Source organism: Danio aesculapii, chromosome 18, assembly GCF_903798145.1.
Source record: "Danio aesculapii chromosome 18, fDanAes4.1, whole genome shotgun sequence".
Classification (NCBI taxonomy): domain Eukaryota; kingdom Metazoa; phylum Chordata; class Actinopteri; order Cypriniformes; family Danionidae; genus Danio; species Danio aesculapii.
The window spans coordinates 55,680,821-55,702,118 of record NC_079452.1 but is presented as its reverse complement, the minus strand read 5'-3'; the positions used below and the strand labels follow the sequence as shown (position 1 = coordinate 55,702,118).

At 36.9% G+C, this 21,298-nt stretch overlaps 1 protein-coding gene across 1 annotated transcript in view; it reads right to left on the bottom strand.

Moving 5' to 3' along the window:
* Nucleotides 1–20,339, bottom strand: part of cep126 (centrosomal protein 126) — a 55,431-nt gene extending 35,092 nt beyond the window's left edge. The window contains exons 1-2 of the mRNA XM_056478053.1: nucleotides 20,240–20,339; nucleotides 14,556–14,612 (exon numbers count right to left, since the gene is read on the bottom strand). Of these exons, the coding sequence (XP_056334028.1) occupies nucleotides 14,556–14,612; nucleotides 20,240–20,339 (157 nt within the window). The remainder of the gene's footprint in view (nucleotides 1–14,555; nucleotides 14,613–20,239) is intronic.
* Between the last annotated feature and the right edge of the window lie 959 nt (nucleotides 20,340–21,298).

Genomic DNA, 21,298 nt, shown 5'->3' with positions numbered 1-21,298 from the left:
GCAATGCGTGAAAACATAATAAGCATAAAATACTATGTTCTGAATCATTATCTGCATTAAATAATCTAAACTATATATATCATCAAGACATTTGTGTAAAATGTAAACTAAACTCAAAGAGAAACCCAAGTTACCTTTGTGTAACCTTTGGGTTCAACTCACTAACCATTATGCCACAACCTATACGAAGGTGGCGGAGAAATCTATTGTTCTCAAACATTCTTTACTTTACTAAGTCAGTTTTATGGTGAAGGGATTGATCTAGTAGGCCTATTGATGGAAGGTTTGCAAAGAGATTTCATGCTACCTTTTAAAAGTATTTTGTAGTATTTTTAAAATACAAAAATGCAGTATTTTATTTTGATACATTTGTGGCTGCTGTATTTTGTAGTTTATTTTGAGACACTTAAATTATGTATTGAGTATTTAATTTAAAAATACATTTTAATGTATTTTGCCCATCCCTGCATACAATCACCTTTAACATGTGCACAATTGGTGAAATTCAGAATAGAGGTGAAGCAAAAAGTAATGATAAATGTGTGAATAAATAGATTTAATAATTTAAAATACAGGAGAAATACATAAAAAAAAATTTTTATTTTGAAAGTATGTAAAAATATACATACGAATTACAAATTTAAATTTCAAATGTCCAAAATCAGTGTGATATACAAAAACCACGTATGTATAGTTAACAAAAATATATTTTTCTCTCAATTTAATGTATTACCTTTTTGTAAATTACTTTTCTATGGTTATAAATGATTAGTTATATAATTTATAATAATTCCCTTTGACTTATATAATGAATTTAGTGTTTATTTAAATGTTTATAATTGAAAAAATTCAACAATTTTATAATCATGTATCTTTTTTAAGTATTTATTCAAAAAATTAAATTACTGCAGTTTATTTCACAAGAAAATACTATTTGAGATAAATGTTCATGTTTAATTTATTACTACTTGCAGATTTTCTGTAAATATTAATAAAATTTGCTAGCAATCATTGAGTACAACTGCTTAATTTCTTTTCCAGTAATCGTTAGATCCTTTTATGCAAATCTGTCAGATTATGCCATTATTATTATCTTCATTAAAACTTTATCTACACATAAGTCCAGTTAAGTACTAGTTACTGGATTGAATTTAATTTATAGACTAAGCAAAAAGTTTGCCTGTAAAATTCTCACTAGTCATCTTTTATTAGCCGTATGGTTTGTTGCCACAGTTAAGCTGTTGTTTACAGGAGATCTGGAATGAATTAAAATGACTTACACTGACTCCCAGGTTCTTGTTTCTTCTATTTCCCTCTTGAACCCCCCGTTTGTACTAAGCAAATAATAAACCCAGGCTAAGCATGTGGAGGACAAATGTAATCCAGATCTCTGTAATCCAGTTACTGTGAGACATCCTCTCTGATCCGGATTTACAGTCACAATGAAACACTGAGGGTGTGAAATGTATGCTGCCTCAGAAGTGCTCTTCCACGCCGCATAGGGATTAAAGCTGCTTATTCAGTCCTGATATTAGCACACATTAACACATTAAAAAAACAAACCTTGAGACGTTGCCCTTCTTTCATCTTAAGGGCTTTTGGAAAAACTTCACAGGGCAAATTTATGTTGGGTTTTTAAATCACAGTAGATCATTTTCTCCAGCAGGAGACGTTAACGCTCTATTAATGCCACTTATGACTGATCACTACTTCCGTGTCATTGCTCTAGAGGGCGCCGTTGTCCCGTTTTTCGTTTTTTATTCGTGGGTGGGAAAATGTGTGTGTAGGCTATGTGTGGCAAAGAGAGCGTGTCTGGAGAGATGGGGGTCAGATAAATTTTGCTAGTACAATTGTGTCGAACTGTCATCTGAGGAGGAAAGTGCTTCAATAGCGTAGAGAGAGTCTGACAGTGAAAGCCAGCTTTTCCTTGCTTTTATTGTGGCCCTCAGGGTAACATGAGTGATCATTTCTCCCAGACTGGTGGCTGACGTGTCTCAAAAAAGGTGTCTCACACAAACCACATCGTCTGGGATTGATTGGCCCTCTCCTCAGTAAAACACAAGGTAACCGGATTTCGATTGGACTGTATTTATCTGGTCTTATTGGGAATTGAATTTGTCCCCATGTTCTGAGAAGGGATAATCAGAAAGTAAATAGCAGAGACTTGGGCTCGCTGTCACGCTCTTACTTTTATTTTTGAAAGTCAATATCCGTACACTTGTTTAAAGTCTGAGGTGTTTGTTTACGTGACAACAATGTATTTTAAAAGGAAAAGTTTTGACTGTGTTTTTGAAAAGTTTAACGTACAGATGACTAGGAATCAAAATGATACCTCTTCACAGATACACAGACTTTAAGGGCAGCTATTTTACCCCTTTTTTAAGATTTAAGATAAGGCTTTGTGTCTCCAGAATGTGTCTGTAAAATTTAAGCCCAAAACACCCATCAGATTATTTATTATACCTTTAGGAATATTGAATTTTTCTGCTCTGAACACAATGTAGCTGTTTTTGTTGCCTGTGCCTTTAATGCAAGTGCCTACCCACCATTTCCATGTGCCTGTCAGAGTGTGCATCAATCTCTGCCTCGGCTGCGTCAGATAAACAGACAGACATGAAGGAAGCAGATCTCCGGTAATGCTTGTGAGAAATACTACAGTAAAAACTTTCCCAATGATTATTTGATGTATTTGCTGTGGAGTTAATAGGGTATATGCCGAGCTAGTGTTTCTTCCCATACTTATAAACTCCTGGTGAATGGTTAATGTCACCTTTTTTTATTTTATACAGTTCCTTTTACAGCATTGATGTTGTAATGTAATTAAAATACAATCAGTTAAATAGACTTTGGCATTCATTTAGTTGCTCAAGCGTAAAAAAGACAAAAAGCCGTTTACTTGCACGTGCCCGTCAGAATCTCCATTTATTATACTGGGGCAAAATAAATGTTCATATTTTAAAGACATGGTGGGGAAAAAATTTAATTTAATGTAGTGTTTCTTGTACAATATGAGACCCACTCCATATCGGATATCACTCAGCCAGTGGAGATAGCTGATTTTTAAAGAAAACAGACCTTAAACACGCTGATTTTACACTGGCATACAGTTCACCGGAAACGCTTAACCCAGGTTACTGGCAAATTAAAAGACCTTTAGCATACTTCCGCATATACCCTATTGAAGCCTTTCTGCAACGATGAGTCACACACAGTGTCATTACAAAGTTCACGCACACAGACATGCACACAGCGAGAACCTTTAATTGTTTTTGCACGGCAAATGTGACCGGATACACGTTACTATCCACTGCTGTATGGATATCCATTATGTTATATCCATACAAAATAAACCTTTATGGTACAAAATAAACCTGATTTAACGCCCACAAACCGAGATTGAAGCGTCTTTTATAATTCTATTGACATGCGGCTGTGGTGATGAAGTAAAGATGGTAAAATCGCTGTGATTCATTACAAACATGCACTGTTTTAAAAAAACATGTAAACTTGTAAAACTCATTCTTGATCACATTTGATGATGATTGATGATCACAGCGAGCTGAACCGATCTTTTAATCCCAGTTGTATGCATTACTATGGAGATATGTTAATACGCGGCTACCTTACGTTCTGGTGGGCCTCAAAATGGGAGGATTTGAATCCTATTTTAACGTCAGGAAATTTAATTAAAGAGACTTGTTGGGTTTTTATAACACTACTTTATGACTGTGGACACACTATATCTACACACAGTTCTGTCTAAACAGCTTACAAAAGAAGATTTTCATTATAGGTGCCCTTTAAAACAGTGGATTATATGTGCACGGCAGGCTAGTTGATTTAATTTTTTTAATTATAATAATGATGAAAAAAGGTATGCCTTGCGTATAGTCCTAGTGTCTGCCAACTTATTTATGAACAACACAAAATATGCATGTGTATAGTGTCGTCTTATCCACACATCTGTGTTTGTATAATTTCTACTTTGATTGATAAAAAAAAAACTACTACTCTTAAGAACCAATTTCAATAGATTGTGTTTTCAGGATTTTCATTTGAAGTTTAAAACTTGCAGGGCTAAATGTACCCTTAACTACAAAAACGACAATGAACATTTAAATATTTATTGTCCAAGGAAGAGAAGATTTTAAAGACCTTTTTAGTTGACCTTTTGTGACAACTTGTCACCAAAAATGGGTCATATGTTAGACTATTAGAGGTTGTCATGAATTATAATATTTATACAGAAAAATTGTCATACACAAAAAAGCAAAAGTAAATTAATTTTTATAATTTGATCTGGTTGCTGATGTACATTAGTTGCTGATAGTTGATGAGTTAGTGATGTACAAAATGTAAAGCTGTCAGTAATGCAATTTGGGCGATTTGGCCTATAAAATCAAATTCTCGATTAATTGAACATTTTAACTCGATTCCGATTAATGAACAATTATTTTATTAAATTTTTTGCCCTCGAAGTTCACTGACAGGTCTTGTACAGTAAATATTCTCACATATTATGAGTGAGAGATTTCTGAATGAAGAGTGCATTAGTTGATTTTAAATAATTGAAGAAAACACACACACAATGTACAATCTATGATTATTTACTGAACATCAACATTGAACAACTAAAGCAAGCACACATTGCCTGTAACCAACAGTCACCTTTTTCCTTATAAAAAAGTGAAAATAAATAAAATTATTTTCAATGTTTTTCATATGAAAACAATCAGTATGGTTTATAAATAAAATAACTCGTGTATTTCCTGTAAATATTTTAAATGCATTTTTTTCAACTTCTGTAAACAAATGTTTTAATGTAAAAATAATTTTAATGTAATGGAAAATATGTTGTTTAAAGGCATTTCTGGTGCAGCTTCCAATCATCGTCAATGTAGTGCAAAGTATAAGGCTCAAGAATGGGTCCATCGACCTACTTGACCAGAGATCAGATGTGGCTGCAAAGTGGCCACATAAGTATAAATCAACCTCAGCCTTTAACAACAAAACATAAATAAATAGCGCTAGTCACTGGGTCATGCGACTCCACACGCGGTAGGAAAAGTTATTTAAAACATTGTACTGGAAATATTAGGTTCTGAATATTAATTTCGATTACTTTTTGATTAATCGCCCAGCCCAGTTCATCTAGACTTAGATGACATGTTTTAATTTTTTACCCTGAAATTCTGTTTTATTTTTTTGCCAAATGAAACTTTGCTTCCATAATTCAATTTACACTCATTATAACTTTACTGGACTTTTTAAAAATATTTACTAAAGTCATAAAACATGACCTGAAAGAACATGCAATGCCCTGTCAATAGATTCCTCACAAATATTTTTGTCAGGACGATTATACTGTTGTTAAAATGTAAATAACATGTTTAATGAACTTCGTTTGAATCAAGTACATTTTAATAATCCATGAATCTTCTTCATCTTTCTAATATTATAACTTTCATATATTATAAAATTAATTCTTCTGTACAGTAGTAATATAGGCAAATATTTTTGCCACAATATCTTCAAGTTCAACTTTTTAAAATAAAACAGTAAAAAGCTGGGGAAGTGACTCTCATGGCAGTTCTGGAGATTGTCCATTTGTTCAGGTCCTCATTTAATAAAACCAAAAATTAATTGACAGAGACATAAAGAACACGCCGACTTCATATTTAAATAGCCCTTTTGCTGTATAATATATTGCAATTTAAATTAGACCTTAGACTTAAAGTTTAACTACTTTTGTGGAACTGAAAAGAATATATTCGGATGAATATTTGAACTGTTATTGTTCACAAAGTGAATAAAACAACACTCAGCCTCATTAAAAAAATTATAAATAAATCCACAACTCAAAAATGCACACCATTTGGAATGGCATGAGTAGATGACGTAAGAACTTTCTTTTTCTTTGGTGAGCTATCCTTCTGTTGTGAAGGATCATTATGAAATTCCATTCCTCATGCAGAAATTCTCTTCCCCTCTTCAAAACGAACACTTACTGCTGTAGGTTTCTTATTTAAACTCTAATCTGATTGAGGGTCCTTAAAGACAATATCATTACAAAACCTCATCTTTTAATTAGCCAATTACAGAAATGCTTTAGGTGAATGGCGTCATGGTTGGTACACACTGATTCACTGAAAATAATGTTGCCTTCCGGGCTTCAGCATATGATAATCTGATGAGGTGAAATAATGAGTCTCAGAGTGAAATTTCCCCCGATGGTATTGGTCAAAGCTAAAAAAACTTCACATTGCCATGAGGAAAACTTTGTGCATTTTGTACAGAGAGTAATGGTCTTATCTTTGAATGGTTTCATTTATTAGCATTACAAAGTCACCAAGCGAAGATGCCTGGAGAGGGAGAATAATTATTGCAGAACCTGAAGGCCACCAGAATACCTGCCTATACTTTCAGCTTCATCACAGATTTGTCCACATTATAGTTTACTTTGTGAACTTGAGTAATGTGGCAAATGTGCAAGGGTAATATACTGTAAGGTTTGTGTTTATCTATTACTAGTCTCTCTTATAACACCTACCACTTCTTTTTACAAAGCCAGCAGACGTGGCTTTTTTATAGCGTTTTTATATCATTCTTTTATGACACTATATTTACCAACAAAAAACAAATGGTTTAACACAATGACCCAGCAAAATCCCAAAACACTTCACATTTGCTGGTTTCACTGTAAAAAGCCTGTAGTTTGAACAAACGCTAGTATTTGCTCTTTTAGGTTTTGTAAATAAGTGTGAATACTGACACACAAACCTTGGTTTGATCCAAATGTTGAGCCCACACTAGGCATGGAACGATAGCCGAAATGACATTTGCTGTTATATTGTTCCTAAGGTATATGTAATTTTTTAATGTGTTTTTATGACTATTTCATTAAGTTCATCAAGTTGTTATGTGTTTTTAAATCTAATGAAAATAGATTTATTTAAATTGTTTAACCTTCCAAAATATTTAAAATGTTTTAAATGTGTTCAATGCGGAAAATTATTATAATTTTTTTTACCCAGATATTTTAAAACAACTTATTTTAGAGCAGTAATCACAGCAGTAATTACTATACCGCGAAACCATGATTTTTATCCAAGTCCACTTTCAAACAAACTCTGGTGTGGACTAGACATATAAACAAACCAAAAACAGGATATGATGTCACAGAATGCAACCATTGTATGTACAGAATGCTCAAGCATTCTTGTTTTTTCCTCATTGCGATGTTGACCATTACAAGCATCAGAATTGAATAATACATAACTACTGGTGTGAACACTCTGTAAGATTGTGATGAAAAAAAAGTTTATGTTGAACAGTTTACAAATTAGTTGTTTTGAGAACTTTATTGCTTAAAGTATTTATAAAAGCAAATTGGCTTATCTATTTTAAATTCTTAGCTGTACATAAAGCTACACTCTTTAAAAATGGTCTTTATTGGCATAAACACAAATAATGTCCAAAAGATTGCTTATGGTGAAGGTCTTCACTTGTATTGCACTGAAAGAAAATATAGCTTAACAAATGTTGACCTTTGTCACAACTTGCCCAATCACTCTCAGAAATAAAGGTACACATTTGTACCTAACAGGTCCATATTACATCCCTAAAACATATTAATACCTAAAAAGTACAAATGTATACCTCATATTACCTGTAAGTTATAAAAATGTATCTTTTGAAAAAGTACCACACAGTGACAGGTTTTGTACTTTGATTTCTAACAGTGTAATAGTGGAGCATATACTGTACTGTACTATATAAAACTGTATGTGGTACAGCTGTACTTAACTACATTTTATTGTCATTCTTTGACACACACTATACAGTACAAATGTTGTTTCTGATGCAGAGACACTGACAAAACACATGTACACTGTACTGTACTGTACACATGGTCCTTACAAAAGTAATTTAACATAAGAGCACATTAAACATAACTAAAGCAATATACTTGACGAACACATTAAACATAAGAAGGGCAATGTTGAATGAGGTAGAAATGTAAAATTGTAGAAATGTAAGAAATGCTAGCGAGGTGGTGAAATAGCTCAGAGGTTGCTCAGAGCAGACTGAATTGTTAAATAATGTGCATTTGCACAGAGTGTCCTTAGCACACATCAGGCCTCATTCATGAAACACAAGCAGAATGGATTTTTGTGTAAATCATTCATAAAGCTTTTCTGATGTACATTTTTAGACTCATGAAAAGTTCCTATTTTCTAAATGCTAGTTGGTATGCCATCTGTTATATGTAAAGCTTTGTTTTATGTCCTTGGAAAACTGATTATGCTGAATTTTGATGCACCAGCATAATAATATTTTACAACTTCATTTGGTGTGTCATTTTTTTGTTGTTGTTGCTGAGCTGATAACTTTAACTTTAGGTAAAACATACTAGCATTCATCACTGTCACTCAGTCGTCCAATTAGTGGAAGAGGGGTGGAAGAAATACACAGACCAACTATCCTACCAGCCTGATCTCACGAGAAAATCCAAGTATTTTTACGTTTTGTCAGTTTAGTGGCTAATTTGTATGAATTCATACGAATTCTGTCGTACGAAATTGTGATTTTTAAAAAGGAGGCGTGGCACTTAACCCCACCCCTAAACCCAACTGTCATTAGGGGATGAGCAAATCATACTAAATTGTACGAATTAGATCATACGAATTAGCCACTAAATCAAAACGTTACGAATTGCCGTGAGATTGTGTTGATCCTACTGTATTTGTACAATGACTGAACAACAAAGGATGAGTTAATATCACTGATTACTTCATTTTATATTCAGTAATATGTTTTTGAAATGAGACATCAGTATGCGTTACTGCCATGGATTCCAAATCGGGAACCAAAGAGTCTCAGCTGGAAAAATGGTCCAATAGTATCTGGATGCAGCCATGATGATGCAAGCTGAGACTATCTAAGTGATGCAATGTCAGACACAATGCACTCACTATAGCTAATTACATCATTGTGAGGGGTAGGGTTAAGGGCAGGGCTTAATTTGTGCCGGAACAAGCCAGATTTGGATCTGGCACTTCATTTTGCCAATCCACCTCCTCACACGCACACCGCCCTCCCCACTCTTCACTTCCGCGACTCCCAAACCCTCTTCACTTTAGTCCGCGAACAGCCCCCCGCCTTCCGCTCTTCACTTTCGTCCACGACACCCTTGTTAACTTTGTTAAAATGGCCGTTGTTTTAGGTTGTGCTTAGGCTGCATGGATGACCATTGTACAACATTTACTCGTCATCAATGAATCAGTTTAAATTTCAACAGACCGTTCGGCGTCTCATTCAACAACGACCGAGGAGACGTGAGTATTGCTTTATTTATTCTTGCTAAATAAGACATCAGTGGTCATTTGTGTAGTCCTGCTGTGTCAAGCTCTAATCAGTCCTCTCTTGTTTGTTGCCTATTTTGACTTGTGGTTGCTGTGGATCCATCTCTGAACTGGATTCTCTGTTGCATTTGTTTCTTTCTCTGACTGCATTCTCCCTACTACGCCTGGCCTTCGGCTGCGCTCCATGGGCTGCTGTATTCTCCAGTCCAGAGCTTCGATGCCTAGTGTCCAGTGTTAATTATTTAATGCAATCTAAACCTTATTTTATACTGTTTGCTTATTAGATCTGTACTGTATGCATTAAATATCGTGAAATATATAAGAAAAAAGTTTGATTATATACGTTTTATATATACATTTTATACATTATATACATTTTTACACATAAAAAGTTTACATATGCAGTTTTTAAATTAAAGAGGATAAATGAATAAACCATATTTAAAATTATTTCTGCTTATCCTGTATTCTAGGCAGTATTGATAAACTTCCAGGAAAAACATTAATACATGTATTAAGAACGTCGTCTCACGGTTGATGAATGTCACACAACAACGTTGCTACAGCCTTCTCGCGTCTTACATTTCTACGTTGTAACAATGTAACAAGCAAAATTACAACGTTGTACAGACATCACTACAAAGTAGATGTGTTTGTTGGGACCTCACCCTCCTCTGGTAACATGCCGGATCCGTTAGCCCTGTCTGTTCCAGGACCTCTCAATTTACAAATTACGCATTGGCTAAGGGTGGGGTTAGATGAGTGCATTAAAAAGAATTGGATGCAGCTCAGATTGCATCTGCACCAGGTCTGCACCCAGACTTCTCTCAAATGCTCTGCCATCAAAGCGTTCTCAAGTACCACCAGCTGGTTAAAAACGCTTTAATGGACAGATGTATTTTGGTATTTATTTAGACATATATTGGCTCGTTTCCACTGACTGGTACGTTACGGTACGGTTCGGTTTGGTACGGGTCACCTTTATCAGGCTTGCGTTTCCTCTACCAATGGTACCATTTTGGTGGGCGTGGTGTATGATAGAAAGTTTCAGTCAACGTCATTTTCGCTCGAGGAAATGTGTACAATAAAGCTGTATGGGTTGCTCACATATCATATGAGAAGTACTTCTCACAAAACAGATGCTTTACACACATAAATACTTGTGTATAAATGTTTATTACTAACTTTTCTATGAACATGAGTTGATTATAACTGCAGATCAATGACCGTGCGAAACAGCCTACTGTAACATCTGTAATTATATTAAATAAATAAATGAACATATATAAACACATACAGACCCTAACAGTCTCCGATATGTTACCAACTACAGACGAACTACACACAACAGACATTTCGCCCGCATTTAGGTTAAAAAACAACACAAAATATAGCCCACAGTCTGAAAACCTCTCATCTGTGTCTGTAATCTTCAGCAGCACATGTAGCCTCAGTTAGACAGTAATTCCATCATTCCCAGTTCATATTAGTCCAAAATGTGAAGATAATATATATACATGGCATTTATTTTGTTCATGTTTGCTGAAAGATAATGTGCTCCTTTTTTTCTGGCTCCTCCTTTGCTTTTTCGCGCTTCACTCTCGCGTTTGTCAGTGTCTGACGGGATCGGTTTCAAAAGCTCGTCAATAATCAAGCACAGGTTATCATCAGCTCAAGAAGCCGCTCGCACTTCAGACTGCCTTGTAAAAAACTACGAGGCACAGGGTAAATCTGCTCTACTCCATGCCTTTGTGGCTGTTCATCAAGAAGACGACAAGGTTTGTTTGAGCCCAGATTGACCATACTTTGTTATTATATGTATTTATAATTCTGCTATAATCTCTCGCTGTGTATTTCAAACATGGCGGTTTTTTTGTTTTCATTCTGGCTTGCTGCATAAGCCAATGACGTATCTCTGTAAACCAATAGCGTTCAGCTGCACGTCTAGCTCCGCCTTTTGGTACCCTTTCTCGTGTTTGGTACCCTTTCGAAAGGGTGCTGAAAAAGTGGTATGGTACTGTTCGGTACGCCTTTTGACAGTGGAAACGGCCATAAAAGCGTACCAAACCGAACCGTACCGTACCACTCAGTGGAAACGGGTCATATGTTACTTTGACCCCAAAACTAAGTTGTACCAGAATAGCCAAAAGGTCAAACAGTCAACAGGATCAATTTTCTATTTATTCCAAAAATCATTAGAATATTAAAGATGCAGTATAGGTGATCTGCCAAAATGCTATCCGGTTAGCATAATATGTTTGAAACACAATCCCTCCCCTTCTGTCCAAAGCCACGCCTCGTGAAATCACTAACATGCACATTTAAGATAACAGAGACCCACTAGATCATGTTATTCACCAGTTAGAAAACTTTATAATACTACAATTCTGAATGAAAAACTGTATTATATCAAGGATTATAGAATACATAATACATGTCACATGTATCTTTTCGAATGGGGAAAAGTGTAAATGTCAATATGGTGAATCAATCCCCGCCTACTAGTACAGGAGCCAATCAGCGATTGCCATAGACTGATAATACTCCGGGGGAGAGGCTTGGACCAAACTTGATTTTTTTTTGCAGATTTTGTTTGATTTGGACGTTTAATAATTGTATTAAATAGACAGTTGTTGTTTCATTTTATTGGTGATTTCTTAAATAAAATTCAATCGTAAGCTTGGCAACCAGTTTTGGAGAATTTGATGTTTCCCCATTCAGACAGAATGCCCGAGCATACTGCCCGAGAGGCATTTCAAAGATGGCTGCCCAGTGAAATTAAATGCCTTAAAGGGACTTTAATTAAATCTAACACCTGTAGCTAGAAAAACTTGTCAAGAGCCAAGAATGTGCAATATTTCATGCGTGCAAGGTTCGCTGGTCTCACTCTCTCACACACTTTGTCCTAAAGCGACTACAGTATACTTAGTGGTTGACTGGCAGCATGCAGGAATTACACTTATTACTACGCCATACTTGCATGCTATTTCAGACCTAATATTCAAAGTAGCATGGTAAACAATATAGGGACCGCATTAAAGGTTGTCATTGTTCAAACATTTTTGAATATAAAACCAACTTCACCTCAGTAAAGCAGGCTAGGCGGAAGAGTGCCATTTAGTTGCGTTTTATTGTTAAATAAAAATCTACATCCTCGATGCTGTAAAAGGTACCTCATAAAACTGCAAATAATCACATCAATCTTTCGCCGGAAGATTTCAGTCGCCGAACAACACTTCTGTGCATATACTGTAACCCATTTAAAAACAACAAAATCTACATTAGCTTTGCATGACTAAAATACTTTTAAAACACAATATCACCTGTCCAAAAGAAATAGTCCAGCCATGGTGTCATCCTCCAGTGTGCAAAAGCAACTTCAATATTGATTCAGGATTTTAAAAAGTTTTGATTCAGAATTTGTTTTTACGGCTGTCACTCGTGTCCAAGGTGTGCGTATACACGCAAATGGCAGATCTGTGTGAACAGAGGTGCACAGTTGTACAAATATACATTTGTTGACAGTCAGTTTGGGCTACTTATCAGAATTATGGGAATTGTTGTCCTGACAAATTTTAATTGGATGAACATTTTTTAGTCTTATGGCTTACCCAGAATATAAAAATACATATAAATACATTTGGATTATTTACTTTAATCAGTGCTATTGGAATGTAAAGAGACTTTCAACCAGCACAACAAAAAATGTTTCTGAAGACAATCACCTACTGCACCTTTAATTCGCTATTTATTTAGGCATATATGTTACCCTGATCCCAAAACCAAGTTGTACCAACTTGTACCAACTTGTAAAGATCTTGTTCAATGAAGATATTTTGATAATTTCCTCCTGTTTTAAATCAGCACAATTTTAAAATTTAAATATGTATTGCTAAGAATTTCATTTTGATAACTTTAAAGGGAATTTTCTCAACATTTTTAAATTTTTTTTGAATGTTTAGATTAAAGATTTCCAAAATAGTTGTGTATTGTCCAATATTGTATTGGACAATATTGTCCTATTCTAACAAACTATACATATTAAAGCATATTTAATTAAAACATATTTAACTCTCAGACTATGTATAAATCTCCATTTACATAAATGGCCATTATGAATGGTTTTGTAGTCTAGGGCCACATTATTTATTTATTTATTTATTTAATTAATTATTATTATTTTTGCATTTATGAACTACTAGAGCCAAGATAACATAGTAATTTATAGATGAGAATTATTCTCTATTTATAAATGATTGGAATTCCTTTACTGTCAAAGGATTAATAATTGTACTATCAAATAGGATGTTTATGAAATAAAATAGACACAAAATTATAATGGAGAAATTGATCTATCTTACACAAAGAAATCATAGGGCAAAAAATACAGCTGAACACGTGTTGACATTTGCTGACGACATGCCCCCATTAGAGTTGCATGTTGTTAGACTATATGGGGTTAATTGTCACAGTGGCACTTGAATATAGAGCTTTTAACTAAATCTGAAGAATAAATGAACAGATTAACTGATTTGCTTCTCGTCTCCGCACTGCTTATTCAACAAAAAAGAACAAAAATCACATTTCAATACGGAGATTTGATCAAAATATATGTGTTCTGCAGTTTCGCCTCTTCTGTTCTGGTTTGAAAAGCACTTTAGAACTTCAGTGGTATGAATGATAAATGCTATGTCTCTGTTGCTCTTAACTGCTCAATTTTAGTCAATCAGTCAGTCAGGCGTCTTTGTCTGCTGGATGTTGATCTCCCCTGTGGCAACTGAGTGTTTCACAATATGCCACAACAGACTCTTCATTTCATGCCTGTATTTCAAACAGCTCCTGCTCTCAGCCTATAACCGTTGTAATCATTTCTGTGGCCAAATACAGTAAATTGTGCAAAAGAAAAAAGACCCTCTTAGGTGGGATAATGCATCATCTGGCTCATTTTGTAGCCTTAAACCATTAATGTTGCTTGTTGTTAATAGAGCTGATTATTTGAATGTTTTTCTTTTTTTATCCATAACCCGTAAAAGGCAAAAATACCGTAAACAACCCGTAGTAGTATAGTATTAGATTAGCATTCTTGTTTATATATATATATATATATATATATATATATATATATATATATATATATATATATATATATATATATATATATATATATATATATATATATAAAAATCTAACCTTCACACTCCTGCTGTGTAGCTGATGATACAGTGGTGATCATCCTCTGCAGTGATGCTGGAAATCAAGAGACAAAAGCAACAGCTTTGTACAATCTGTGTCTTTTCCAGATCACTGGTTCAATTGGAGAAAAGATCCCCTGTCCATTATAAGCTCTGATAGGCTTTTTCTTCCCTTATTTAAAGAACATTGCAGATATTTCTTCTTTCTTTTCGCTATAACCATTTTTGTCTGATCATATTTTGTAGGATCATTTTTCTGCAGCTTGGTTTTACTACATTACAATCTTATTGATGCCATTTGAGTGGCCAACGAGGGTCTATGTGAACGTTTGTAGCCAAACTTTAAAACGAGACCTTCTCCGACTGGGTTTGTCTATGAAAGCCTGTAAGAGACTGATTTTTATGTGCAAATTAAAAGGATGTGACATTTACAAGCGCTCTCTAGAGCCTTTCTTCAGTTCTATGACACATAAAAAGAAGCTTATACAATATTCAGAATAATTAAAGGAATTCTGAAAGAGCCATTCTGCACTGTAATGTCAACGTGTCATCCAATGAAAGGGAGTCATTCAAACTAGTCTTAAATCCATCAGTAGATCTCTATAGCCTTTCATTTATGTATATACTTTAGAACCAAACTGTCATAGCAGTCTAAATTTCCTCATCTGTCCAAGTGAATTTCAAAGCCTGTGAAAACATTCATATTGCTCAAATCATACTTATCAAATGCTTTTGGAACTACTGTTTTTTACTATTATATGAATATATCATTTGTGTGTTTATTTTGTGATTAAGAGAATGACAAGTCACTCCAGGATGATACACTGATGACAAACATTCAGGTATCACAGCAAAAGTATACCCAGGTAAAAAATAAAGTGCACTAAAATACACGTTATTTAAGTATACTTATAGTACACGTTTCAGTAATGTACTAAAAGTGCTCTATTTTCACACACTAATTTTGTACTTATTGTACTAACAAATAGTATTAAGTATACAGTTGAACTCTTAGATCAGTTATCTTAGAATTATTAGCTCCCCTTGGAATTTTTTTCTTTTTTAAATATGTCCCAAATGATGAGCAAGGAAATTTTCACAGTATGTGCGATGATATTTTTTCTTCTGGAGAAAGTCTTATTTGTTTTACTTCAGCTAAAATATAAGCAGTTTTTAATTTTTTAAAAACCATTTTAAGGTCAACATTATTAGCCCCTTTAAGCTATATATTTTTCGATAGTCTACAGAACAAACCATCATTATACAATAACTTGCCTTATTACCCTAGCCTGCCTATTTAACCTATTTAACCTTATTAAGCGTTTGAATGTCACTTTAAGCTGTATAGAAGTGTCTTGAAAAATATCTAGTAAAATATTATTTACTGTCATGTCAAAGATAAAATAAATCAGTTATTAGAAAGGAGTTATTAAAACTATTATAAAAGTTGAAAAAAATTCTTCTATTTGTTAAACAGAAATTGGGGAAAAAATAAACGGGGGCTAATAATTCTGACTGAAAAGTTTGCTAAAATTCTCTATAAGTACACTAAGTACTTAGTACTAAAAGTGCTCTGTTTTCGCACATTAATTTTGTACTTAATGTACTAAAAATAGTATTAAGTATATTTTAAGATGAACTTAATACCATCTAAGTGTACTCAACTGTGTTATTTTGAGACACCCTGAAATTGAACTAAAATGTGCTTTTAACATACTATATCTGTATTTAAAAAAAATAGTAACAACTGGAAATACACTGGAACCCTACTTTTAAACATTTAAAAATATATTTATAATTAATTTAAAGTATAATTGTAATATATTAAAAGAATATACAAATTGTAATAGAAGTGTGCTAAATACTGTATTAAAAGTGCTCTATTTTCCCAAACTAATTTTGTATTTAATGTACTAAGAATTAGTATTAAACACAATTTAATATAAACTTAAGACCAGTTAAGTGTTCTCAATGCTATTTTGAGACATCAATGAAATTGAACTAAAATGTGCATTTAACATACATTATCAGTATTTAAAAAAAAACTACATATAGTTACAAATACACTTAAATCCTACTTTTAAACATTTGTAAGTACTGTATATGTATGACTAATTTAAAGTATATATAACAAGAGTATATGAAAATAATATACAAAATGTAAAAAAGCATGCTAAAATACACTTCTAGTTCACATTCCTGTGCAACTTCTTTTTAGTCCATCAAAGGATAAAGAACTGTGTACTACACTGTAAAACCCAACAGTCTACTTTATCAAATGAAATGAGTGTAGTTAACACAAAAATGACTGAAAGTTGTTTTTTACACTTAAAATCCACTGGTGTCTCTTGTTTCAGAATTTTGATTTGAAGGGTAAAATGTGTTCCCCATAGGGAGGGGAACTTCAATGCTATAGCATATATGTGGAAAACTTTCACTATGGGGATTTCGTCAGAATCCAATCATCTGAAAGGGTAATATAACAGGCCAGTGAAATGCCAATGAGTTGGCAGCGTCAGCATGCACAGCTGGCATCAATTACAATCAGTGTTGTTTATAGACGCCGATTGTGCCACGCCAAAGCATCCTTTTCGCTTTCAGATCCTTTCATGAAGAAAGCAGGCTACTTCTCCCGTTCCAGAGTGTGCAATACGTGGCGGCAGACAATCGAGCTGGGTTTCCTAAAAAAGTTTCCTAAAAGAGCAACAAGGTCGTGCAGTGCATCTTTTTCAAGATGTCGTTCCGATGTGGTGCGTTTCTGGATGCGGTGGTTCCCTGTCCCCGAATGATGGGCAAGAGCACTGCGTTGCATGTCTGGAGGTCCAGTATGTTAATGCAGTGCTTGCTGACAGTGCATCCCGTCACTGTTATGGCGTGTCTGTTGCGCAGTTAAGATTGCAGCTCGGTCTTGCAAAAGGGCGACCCACCCCAGTTGTCCCCCGCAATGCGGCACACAGGCAGATCTGAGGGTTACAGTGGGAGTAAATCCACCACCTTCGGGCTTGTGGACCTTATGCTCCTTCCAAGCCTCGAGCGAGAGAAGCGCTCTGTCCTCCTGGATGGTCACCCTTTCACTTGATGATACCAAGAATCAGATGTCCATTGTTGCATCGGAGGGTGGACTATCACGAGGAACCGAACCCACTCCCTCCCTCCGGGGTGGTGAGCGCAGCGCCAGATCCAGAAGCAGCCATGATGGCCGTGTTTACCTAGGCTGCTTTGGCCGTGGGTCTGGAGATGGTTCATCCCCTAGCCCCGTGGCCGGACTGACTAGATGGGTGTTACGTGGAGGATAATAAGAAGGCCAGATCTTCTAAGCCTTCTGGCTTCAGGTCAACCAAGACAAGAGCAAGTTCTCCCCTGTGCAGAGCATCTCTTTTCTCGGGTTAGAGCTGGACTCGGTCAACCTGTTGGTCTGGCTTTCCAGAGAACACGCCGAGCTGATCTGTCTGAGAGAGTTCGACAGGAAAGCAGTGCTCCCCCTGAAATCTTTTCAGAGGCTCCTGGAGCATATGACATCCGCAGCCGCTGTCATGCCGCTCGGATTGCTCCATATGAGACCGCTTTAGCACTGGCTTCACGATCGAGTCCCCAGATACGCATGGTGGACACCGGGTGCCTATCACTGTGCTGTGTTGTTGGGTCCTTAGCTCTTGGACAGCCCCTGCGTTCCTACAGGCCGGAGCGCCTCTAAGGCAAGTGTCCAGGCATATCGTCATTTCGACCGATGCTTCCAGTATGGGCTGGGGGGCCATGTGTTGCGAGCATGCAGCTGCGGGTCTTTGGAAAGGGACCCGGTTGCATTGGCATATCAACAGCCTGGAGCTGTTGGCAGTGTATCTCTCTCTGTGCCGTTTTTTACTGGTGCTGAAGTGGAAGCATGTGCTGGTCAGGACGGACAGCACGACGATGGTACCGTATATCAACCGCATGGGGGGGTATATGCTCCCGCATGTCTCAGCTCGCTCACGTCTGCTCCTCTGGAGTCATACGCTGCTGAAATCGCTGCGTGCCATTCACATTCCGGGCGAGCTCAACCATGCAGCCGATGTGCTTTTAGGACAGCTTCTACGTCCAGGAGAATGGAGACTCCACCTCGAGTCTGTCTAGCTGATATGGGTGTGCTTCAGGGAAGCTCAGGTCCACCTGTTTGCTTACCCCGAAAACGCCCACTGCCAGTGGTTCTTTTCCCTGGCCAAGGGCTCCCTCGGCATGGATGCACTGGCTCACAGCTGGCCTCGTGGCATGCTCAAATATGAGTTTCCCCCAGTGTGCCTGCTCGCACAGCTACTGTGCAAGGAAGGATGAGGAGCTGGTCTTGCAAGTTGCTCCTCTCTGGCCCCCGTACCTGGATATCAGAACTCTCCCTCCTCGCGACGGCCCCTTCCTGGCAGATCCCTTTGAGAGAGGACCTTCTCTCTCAGGGACAGGGCACCATCTGGCACCCTCGCCCAGATCTCTGGAACCTCCACGGTGGTCCATAGTGGTGCGCTTCTTACCGAGAAGACCCCTAAACTTGTCAGATCAGCGTTTAGCTTTCTTTCCTTCAGGATAGGTTGGAGTGAAGGCTGTCACCCTCCACACTGAAGGTTTACGTGGTTGCCATTTCCACTCATCATGACGCGGTCGATAGCAGCATCGTGGGAAGGCATAACCTCATCATCCGGTTCCTCAGAGGTGCGAGGCGATTAAATCCAACACGCCCCCCTCTCATGCCCTCTTCGGATCTCGCGGTAGTGCTTGCGAGTCTGCGCAGAGATCCTTTCAAACCACTCGACTCAGTATCCTTGAGATTTCTGTCCTTAAAGACAGCTCTACTGGTTGCGTTGGCATCGATTAAGAAGGTCGGGGACCTGGAGGCATCTTCAGTGACTCGTGCCTGGAATTCGGCCGGCCTACTCTCACATTATCCTGAGACCCTGGCCTGGATATGTGCCACACCACACCGTTTAAGGACCAGGTAGTGCACCTGCAAGCGCTGCCTGGTGTGGAGGCATACCCAGCCTTTTCATTGCTGTGTCTTGTTCGCGCTTTGCAAATATATGTACATTGTACTCTGAGAGTACAATCTAAGAGTAGAGCCGGTTTCCTCACAAGTGCTGGGAAACCCCAGTAAATGAGGAAATTCAGTTGGGTGTTGTAACACGCTTGCTGCGCCTCTCTCTCTAACACAGACATACGTGCGCTTTCTCGCTCTGTGAGTTTAGTTCCCCAATTGACAAACCCTGCACAGATCCTCAAAGGCCCCAGCATCCGACTCCGCGGAGGAGTCAGGTACTTGGCCCTTTACATTGTTGGCATGCCCACTGGTCGGCCCGCATTCTGGGTATAGGTGCCTGCTATGTGCGATCCCCGCTGGCGATCCCATATGCTTACTCAGCCACGATGTAGTCCCCCCTCTTAGGCGGGCTCGTGTCTTCCCTCCCCGCTAACCATCTTCTCATTTGTGCACTCCCCCTTTTTAGGGCTAGTCCATATGCCTTCTTGCTACAAGGTCTCCCCTACTGGGCAGCGGGTGGCCTCTGCAGTGTCCTCCCTATTGGGATTGGATTCTTTACCAACGTACTGTCGTATCCTAAATCCCTAGAATTAACTAGGTGCTTTTTAAGACTCCCAGAACCAGTGAAGCTTCTCAGGTAAGTAAGATAAGTTAGGACCAGGGGGCACGTTGGAAGGCTATGCCTCTGGTGATGCAGGTGCGCTCACACTGCAGCCTGGCAAACCTCTCACCAGCGATGTGGTAAGGTTCAATCGTTGTGCCGTTTTCCATAGATTTCCCCATAGTGGAAGTCTTCAACATAGCATTGAAGTTCCCCTCCCGATGGGGAAAGGAATGGTTACTAAAGTACTAAAGGCTCTTACAGCTAGAAAAGGTTGCCTTGGCATGGTTGATTTTGCTTTTATGGCAAAAATAAAATAAAATAAAATAATAATAATAATAATTAAGAAAAAAAAATTATATATATATATATATATATATATATATATATATATATATATATATATATATATATATAATGAAGGTTTGATATTAAATAAAGATCTTGTTCAATGAAAATATTCTGGACATTTTTACCTGTAAATACATTAAAATTCAGTTTGTGTTTAGTGTTAAATAATATGCATTGCTAAATACTTAACCTTCAGACCTTCAGATTCCAGATTTTCTTTTTTAAAATGTAGTGGACAGTGGAGATTACAAACAGAAAAGTGAGGGGAGCAGAGAGAGCGGAAGGATTTGCAAAGGACCTCAAGCTGGGAATCGAATGCAGGTTGCCGTGAGCACCTCTGTGCTGTGTTGATGCATCTCAGGCAAATGTTGTTAAAGATGTAAATAAATAAATACAAGTTACTTTTGACTGGTTTTGTGCTCTAGGGGCATAATTAAACAACTCCTTAAAACACATTTCATTATATCCATTTACAGTTTGTTCTGGTTCTCAAATATGATTGACTGAGAGGTTGTTTGATGCAATACTGTTCAGTGGAATATTAACAGTATCGAAACCATCAAAGTATAAATCCACTTGCTGGATTTCACCATGGAGGACCAAATATAAGAGACATTTACAAAACTACTCTGCCACACAATGCAGTTTTAGACTTAGACAACTAGTATATTTTAAGGCAACCATTATATTTTAAGACAGCAGCGTAAAAGCAGGCCTTCAACACTCGTGAAACCCCCCTCAAGAACAACTCTATTGTGGTCAGAGCTTCTGGAATCTACCACTGGTTTAG